Source organism: Laccaria bicolor, genomic scaffold (genome assembly GCF_000143565.1).
Source record: "Laccaria bicolor S238N-H82 LACBIscaffold_59 genomic scaffold, whole genome shotgun sequence".
Classification (NCBI taxonomy): domain Eukaryota; kingdom Fungi; phylum Basidiomycota; class Agaricomycetes; order Agaricales; family Hydnangiaceae; genus Laccaria; species Laccaria bicolor.
The window spans coordinates 9,948-18,437 of NW_001889930.1; the positions used below are offsets into that span (position 1 = coordinate 9,948).

An 8,490-nucleotide genomic window follows, 5' to 3' on the forward strand; every position below is an offset into this window, starting at 1 on the left:
CAAGATTCTTAGACTTTCTAGATGTCTCAACAGCCAAGTTAAGAGCAGCAGACATAGAGCCAGATAGAGCAACAGAGACTGATCGCAATGCAGACACAGATCTAGAATGAGAGACGGAGTGAGAGACAGTGCCAGAAGCAGGGGTGGCTTCTAGACCAAAAGAGTTCTAGAAAAGACATTAGTGGAGAACTCACATGCTTGAATAAAGCTACATACAACCAGAATCGACAAAATATACTTTCCCTTTTCCTTATTATAAACCATTTCACATCTTCATTCTGTTCCAGAGCAAATTCATAAGGCCCTTTAAGATACCAAATACCATCAACATTGTCCCAAGTTAACAAAGTGACATTGGAGTCTGGGGGCAATGTCATTCAGCATGTTAAATACAAATCCGGAAATCCGGATGTTTTTTTCAGCCCTATTTTCGGAGCAGTGACATTAACCAAGTTAATCCCAAATCTGGATGTTTTTTCAGCCGCATTTTCAGGGCAATGTTATTCAGCATGTTAAATCCAAATCCGGGTGTTTTTTCAGCCACATTTTCAGGGCAGTGACATTCACCAAGTCAATGACAAATCTGGACATTTCTTTGGCTGCCTTTTTGGAGCACTGGTATTCTGCATGCTAGTGACAAATCCAGTGATACAGTGTGGCAGTATCATGTAACTTCTTCAATCTTTTCTCCAGCCCCTTGCCTTCGTCCTACATGCAACTCGCCTGTTGGAAAGCAACCATCTCAAGTTCATATTTCAACTTGTTGGATGCTAAGATGTGTTGTTGATCATGTATGGCTTTGTATAACCTCACTTCTTCATACATATTGCGACTTTGCCTGATAACACTCTGCCAGTTATAACCAGCCACAACATCAAATTTTGAATGCCATTCAGCCGAGAAATGCTAATACTTTCACACACAGGCATTCACAAAACATCAACTCCCTCTAACATCCCCCTGCTTTGGCCGTTCAACAGAAAGACGTTGCCAAGTGTTGTCTCCACAACAAGGAGCAGGGGTAACATATTGCTACTAACTTCCGAAAGATCTACATGCCCTATACCTGCAGCTTGTTTACCAAGTATGAACTGCTGTGGGGCCCATGGTTGGAAAGTTTGTAAATTTTTTGAGAATTCTCAGCTTGACCCACAATATGAACTTGGGGCTGAGTAGTATTACGTTTTCTATGTGATATCGGAATTAGTTTTTTTCTTATGATCACATTAATAGGCCATCAGATTGGTACCTATAGTAAAGTCAATCAGACGTCACGGTGTCTCTTTCAAGTTACTACTACTAGTACATTGACCTTGCTCAATCTCTCTCTTACTTTTTCAACCCACCACCTGACCAGTCCACCCCCTTTGGTGGCGAGACGTAGTAGTACTCCTGATGAGAAATATCGATGATGTTCAAACAACTACTGTCGCGGCACCTCAGACAACGAAATTCAATTGTGATTCTTCACAACTACTCATGTCTTTGCCAGGGCGCACTGGTTGTATAATATTACAGTCCAACCTCTGTGATATCTCTGTCACATCAAAATACAGGGCTTTGTTAGAGAAACTAGAGAATATAGGGGACTGGGAAGTAAAAGCTCGTGTTGCGTTCATGGTGGTTGTTGTTCATGGGTGCTCCTGGGCATGTGGGGCTCTTTTCATGGGTGTATGTCATTCGCAGCTGGGCAGGCTCATTTGTTGTCATGCTGTGGGTGTTCAGCGTCGTGTCTGGGCGCTCATGGGTGGTGGGGGTCGTTTGGGGTGGTGTACATTGTTCGTGGGTGGGCGGGTTCTTGTTTGTTGTCATGTCTGTTAGTGTTGCATTGCCACGTCGCTGACTGCAACATGGCACCTGGTTGTTGGTGTTAAAAGCGGACTGGGAGGGGCTACATTCGTTTTCTTACCTGGGCCAAAGACGACGCAGAACGTCAATGGACGTGCTGCTTGTCGTCGTCGCCTCCCAGCCATCCAGTATGACATGGTCTTTTTTCCAACAGGTATATTGAATATGTGCCTTGACTATAAAGTAACAATGGCAATATACAAATACAAATAAACACTCACCATGAAGTCCAGCCTTTGGTGGTCTATCAATAGACTTTGTAGTCAATATCCAACTTTGTAGTCTATGTCTGACATTTGTAGTCTTTTATTGATTATCAGTGAACTTTGAAGTATATGTCTAACTTTTATAATCTTTTGTAGTTTGTTAGCAACTGGTAATGCTCACTGTTGATGATGATATTGGAGAATGTTTTCAAAATCAAGAAAATAGAGGCACAATCATAGAAAATGACAGGATATTCTCAGTGGTAGTGATCACATTAGCTAATGTGTTCAGGGTCCAAGGTGGACATCCAAATATGGTAATCTATCCAAAAATAGTAATAAAATGGCAGAAAAATCAGAGAACATTGAGGGATGCTGCTCATTGTTGGTGATGATGTTGGGTAACAGTTTCCAAGTGAACTTCATAATATATAGAATCCAGGGCAAGATTCAAATAGGAAAATTTACCTGTTTGTGATAAAAATGTACCCAGAAAAACAGAAAAAGACAGAAAAAAAATAGAAATTCATTACTATTGCTTTTGCCATGCTTGCAATGGTCTCTTACACAAGTTCAAACTGGTCATCAAAGGCATGCTTGAGTGATTCATAGTTGGCTTTCCCCCAGTTGGCCTGGCCATGGCTCTGAAGAAATGCTAAGCACACGCCTTTTGCCCAGCCTTTCTTCAAGGTGTGGAGTAGAGGCCCTGACTCCCTAAAATGGAAAACCATAAACAAAAAATAACAAAACACCTTTATCCCAACCCACCATGAAGTGCCAGAGTGATCAATCCCCAATATTCAATGTTTACTCCCTCTTTCGACATCCTCTTCCACTACAATGGCATGGCTACCTCACAACAATGTGCCAACCAATACAGGTGCCTCCTTGGCAGACAGCAGCTGTATATGTTCTGATTACTGGTACATTTCAAGGGCTGATATCATTGTATGCATTGATGCTTGTTTTGCTCACAAAAGAAACCCTGCAAAAGGTGGGGCAAAGGGACCTGAAAATCTGCATCCTGATACAGTATTTGTGCCTGAGAAATATGTAATGGAGATGAAGGCTTTAGTTGAGACAGTTGGACCAGAGAAGTCAAAAGGAAAAGAAAAAGCTAATGTACCATCTGACGAACAATCTGCTGAAGACTCATATGAACCTGGCATGAAGGTCCCTGTCTCAGCTTTGGAGGGATGCCTGGCCTCCTTTATTGCAGCAGATGAGAGAAGAACTAAAGCCAGCACACAGTTCTTTGCAGATACAGGGCCAAATAGTTCTATCATCAGCTGCTTACCATTGATGGATAAAAAGTCTTTTGATATGATGGGTAAATGGCTTCAACGCAAATGGCTGACTTGCTTGGAAAGAAAATTTGAGGCTAAAGAAATTCTCAATGAACTGGGGTTTGAAATTTCTTACCTGGAAAATGAATGGAAGCAGCAAGTGGCTACACAGACCAAGCCTTTGGTACAATTGATGAAAATGTAAAGACAAAGAAGAAAAGGCTTGGGGTGAAAGATCAGGAAGATTTGAAAAAGTTGATGGAGAATAAGTTTCTTCAATTGAAACTTAATGCCAGGGCTCTTAAGCAAAGACTCAGAGATTGTTTAAGAAAGCGTAAATTTGAATTTGAGAGACACTTCAGTCACCCACCTTGACCAAGGTATTAGCCTTGAAACATATGGAAATATATCCAGGCTAAGAGGTCCTTGGGCCGTTTATTTTTTTGCCTCTGGGGGAAATATATTATTGCATTGGGAAAAATGTTTGACCTTCAATATTGTGACCGGAAATGTTTGGGTTGATATATTGCATTGAAAAATATCCTAGCCATTTGAAAGTGGTCAGAAATGTTTGAAGCATGTTTGAGTGGTAGCAAATATTTGAAGTGTTTCAGACTGGTCAGAAATGTTTTAGCTATATGACACTGCTGAAAAATGTTTTAGTCATGTCACACTTCACACTGCTGAAAAATCTTTTGACCATGTCACACTGCTTGAAAATGTTTTAGCCATATCACATAGGCAAGAAATTTCCTGCCAGTGTCATGGAGTATCTGGGGTCCTAGTTTCAAAACAAAACTTCGAAAATTTCTGACCATTCAAACTTTTAATCTACAAAATTTATCATAAAAATAAATTTGTCAAAAAAGTTCAGAACAACTGAAACCAAGCTACAAGTACAATAGATCAGAAAATGATTAGTGACTTCAACAAAAAAAAAAGAGAAAAAAAGCTACTACTTCAACAACTTCTTGTGAGACTTCTGAGCCTTCTTCTTTCCTTTCCCTGTGTGTTCTTCTTCAGGACTAGATGTTCGCCGTGCTTTCAATGTTCCACCTCTTTCCACCCAAGTCTTCAGATCCTCCATTATAAATTTTGTCTGGTCTCAAACACCCCAAATTCGTTTAGTACTCTATAACAATAAACTCTGTGAAAGGAGGAAGGTCTGCAGGCCAGTTCCCAGTACTGAGCATTTCTTGAGCCTTGGCGATAGCGGCTGTACATTCCTGATACCGACCCCAAGCAAATCGAAGGCCTGGTGCAGAACAGTTTGTGAAGGTAGCATTAATACTGAGCTCTTGGATAAGACACTTTCTCAAGGTGGGAGTTATCGTTTTGCCTATGAGCCAGTGATCCTTAGAAGAGCCTTGTGCTGAGATAAGATGAGAATCAGCACAAGACCTGCCTGGACGATGAGAAGACCATGACACGCAGGAGTGTGGAAAGTGCAATCTGATGCACTGACAAGATGCGTGAACACCTAAACAACACACACACACACACTAACACATTAAACACTTATCACCACAGGTATGTGCTTGGTGCTTCGAGTTTGGGTTCATACAGTAAATAGAATTACCACACTTTTTTTGTTAGAACTTAAGTAAAAGTTCGGGGAAACAATTTTGTATATTTTATATCACTTGTCTAATTCTAGTCAACCTTTTGGAACAAATGGTATTGTTTTTATGTGTGAGCACAAGTATAGAATTCGAAACTCAATAGTCTTCAAGGGAAAAAGGCTTTTATTGGGACTACCTCAGTGTTCTGGGATTGTGTTCTAACTGTATAAAGAGAAATGACAAGGAAATTGTGCTTTGTAGACTTTTATAACTCCCTCGAGCTTTTATTATGCCTCTGATTCAATCCAAACTAGTCTTAAAGACTCTTCAAGCACGCTCACTTGGATTCCTCAGTAATAGTAGAGAGCTCTCTTACTAATTGACGAGACAACCTTACAAAAGCTTAGTGATCCCCACTTAACATGCTGGTTCCGGGCACACATTACTTATGTCTGTGAAGAAAATGTCCTTTAATTGATTACACACTTATCCACTACCTCAGGTGCTACTGGGAGTGCGACAGCTGGTCAACACAGGGGATAATTCCCTTCGTTTCAGCCTGCGCGTGTCCTCTTTTTATACTATTCTATGTTTTCTATTTATATTTACACGTCTGTGCATCGTCCGAGAGGTCGAATGAATTAATATTGGTTTTTAGTAAAGGTTTGAAGTGGCTCAGTTGTGTGTGGCACAACTGAGCTGACTTCTAGTGTTTGCTCTATTGTGGCAACATGACACATTAGTATTGATGCATACGCAGGAATCACTGTAAACAGTTTTCACGATCGGTTCAGCTGAGGCGAACAGTCCACTTAGTGATTTTCTCTCTATTATTAGATACTATGTATGGGTCTCGGACCGCACGGCAAATCATTCATATTTTATCTCTTGGGAGGAGGCTCTGGAATATTCTTCGAGGCTGAACACTCCTGGTTCAATGATGCCATGATGCGCGTGATGTGTATCACCACATGACTTCTTTGATCATGCTTCGTAGCACGTGACTAGTTGGCTTCTTGCATCAGGAATGCATTGGGTTATACGCTTGCACGTTGCTCATCAAATTACATTGTTTAATCCATGTTAGAAATAAACCCTGGTTTGGTGTAAGCTCCAACACCCTGTGCTGAGGTGTGTTTACTCTAGAACACCTTGATAGCAAACTATTTCATGGTAGTGTAGTCTTTTTAATAGGCTTCGAGTATATTGAAGTGGCCCAATCATGTGCCGACCGCAATTCCTACTGCCTTAAGACGCGCACATGTCTTGGATGAAGATGTTAATCAACTAGATTGGGCTGTATCTAACGATCCTTGTGATCAAAGCAATTGTATTTACTTATAGTAGGTTTTATTAGAGAAAATGTGCAAATTCGCAATTTTACAGGTGTATTCTTACACTCCATATCATTGGACAGCTTTTCTCAATGTTTCAATATCTCTAGCTTCTGATCAGCACTTGGATGACTGCCTTGAGCCTTAACAAAGGTGGCCATTTCAGCTCTTGATTGTTCAATGTTTGAATCTAGCAATATCTGACTTTACTCACTGGGCTTCCTGAATTTTGATACTGCTGTTTACCCATCCACTTAATCCCGGCTTGACCTTGTCTTCCTGTTCTTTAGTCATAAGTTTTAGCTGAATGCCCTTTTCAGTCTTGGCTGATTGAATGATTTTACAGCTGGCCTTTGTGATGGAAAATTTGGTCCTTACCTTCCTTGACCTTGACGTAATAGATGTCCATGGTGGAAAGGTCCTTTGCCCAGTTCAAATTTGCCAATTTGATCTGTTGCTCCCATTCTTGAATCTGTTCCATACTTGCCAAGGCACTTAATTCTTCAAGAGCCTGGAAGCTCTCAGAGAGCCTGAGTTTCGCTTGCTTCCACTTCTTGCAAAGGCTACCCACTTGACTTTTATTAGCTTAACAGCAATGTAAAAGCAGTTGAACATAGATACCCATATTGATCATTTTTTTCTAGTTGTTATCCAGCGTGTGGGCATCCAATACCTCCGATTGTGAAATTGCCATCGGCTACAAATCCTCGGGTATACTTCCAATTCTCTGGATCTTGGGGATTTTCATTCCAGTCATCAGGTAGATTGACTCCAGGCTGTGAGCAGGTCGGGCAAAAAAAGACCATCTCCCCCAGTCTTGGAGACCTTACCTTTGTGTCCAAATCCAAAAGTAGCCAGTTCGGTAAGATTACGGTATTGTCTACCAACCCTGATCAACTCGTGATACCAGTTCTGTCAAATATTTGAGCTGGGATTATAGCTCCTTACTTGAACAACATACCGGAATGGAATTCGGAAATGCAAAGTTGGTGATTCTTCTTAATTTGGAGTAGTAGTTAGTGGGTGGCCGAGGTTTTGCGCTCGAGATTTTCCAGCAGGTAGTCATCGAGGAGTTGAAAGGTAAATATGGTCTGGCAAGACTTGTAGGTGGATGGGTACAACCCAACACAGAACAACTGTATGTACTCAGGTGCTGCCCCTGAACATCCACAGAAGACGACTGGCAGGTGATGCACACCCAAAGTATGGACGATGGTCATGACCTGGCCACCATTGTAAACCCTATCTGGTGGCTTTGGATCAGCCGAAGTGCTAGGAAGGTCTTCAAGATCAAACCATCTGTCTTCTTCAATGTCAATATCAGCATCCAAGTTTCTGGCTGATTGAGGGCACCATTCACCTTGGTGACCTAGGTTGATAACCAATCCTACTTTCCAGAGCCAGCTCTGTTCGTAAAAGATACTGGTCCATCATTCAATCCAGTGGAATGGGTCTCGGCAGTGGGATGTCCGGCAGCAGTCTGTACAATACGCGGGGCCGGCAAAGCAATCCAGACATTGCCAAGTTGCCTCCTTTTTGCAAATGGTACAAATGCAGATTGAAGCCTTCCTCTCCAAAAGCTCATGGAGGTATAGATTGTGTTTTGTCTGTTTCCAGACTCTCATATAATCATTGGATGACTGAACAAAGTTAATTAGCTCTTAGTATATGGACATATTGAATGTGAAATTTTACGTTTCTGTGAGGTGGATTGTCAAGAGGAGGAGTGTATTCAATGTATACCAAAATCTTCATTTCCAGTTTCATTGTCTCTTTCCAGGTGGCTGCAGTTCTGCTTTTGTACAGGAGAAGAGGGCAGGGAGGATACAGTGGAGGAGGGAAAATACCTCCTTCCATTTTTTATAACAAGCCAGTTGAAGTGGGTAATACCAGTGGTGCTGTGGGACCTTCTTCCCATGGGTGATTATTCAAATGAGGGGGAAAGGAAAAGGAAAGTGTAGCCATTGAATAGCAACTGCAAATATAAACAAGTGAATCTCATTTCCTGCTTGTTCAGCTTCTGTGGAGTTTATAAAAGAACTAGGACATAATTTGTGCTTGAGAAGGGTTCATTAGGATATATACAACCAGTAGATTTGTTTTTGTACTAATACTAGAACCAGATTCTTATAAGTAAATCTAAACATCAGGCCCTGGTCAGACCTTATGCTGAATTCCCTAAGACATTGAGGTTTCAAAAAACAAAGTATATTTAATAACTACATAAATTTATTTTACTACATTCTATGTACAG

The 8,490-nt window shown here is 41.1% G+C and overlaps 2 protein-coding genes across 2 annotated transcripts; both read right to left on the bottom strand.

The window, feature by feature from the left end:
* Positions 1-1,572: 1,572 nt before the first annotated feature.
* Positions 1,573-3,223, bottom strand: LACBIDRAFT_334086 (uncharacterized protein; the record flags this gene model as incomplete). Its single annotated transcript, XM_001888841.1, has 6 exons — positions 1,573-1,843; positions 1,910-2,024; positions 2,070-2,092; positions 2,622-2,737; positions 2,913-2,967; positions 3,030-3,223. 6 exons carry the CDS (start codon positions 3,221-3,223, stop codon positions 1,573-1,575), a joined length of 774 nt encoding a protein of 257 aa, XP_001888876.1.
* A 3,119-nt stretch (positions 3,224-6,342) lies between these two features.
* Positions 6,343-7,821, bottom strand: LACBIDRAFT_334087 (uncharacterized protein; the record flags this gene model as incomplete). The annotated part of the gene is made up of 7 exons (XM_001888842.1): positions 6,343-6,379; positions 6,451-6,562; positions 6,615-6,821; positions 7,067-7,148; positions 7,198-7,327; positions 7,460-7,605; positions 7,660-7,821. The coding sequence occupies 7 exons, from the start codon at positions 7,819-7,821 to the stop codon at positions 6,343-6,345; spliced, it is 876 nt and encodes a 291-aa protein (XP_001888877.1).
* Between the last annotated feature and the right edge of the window lie 669 nt (positions 7,822-8,490).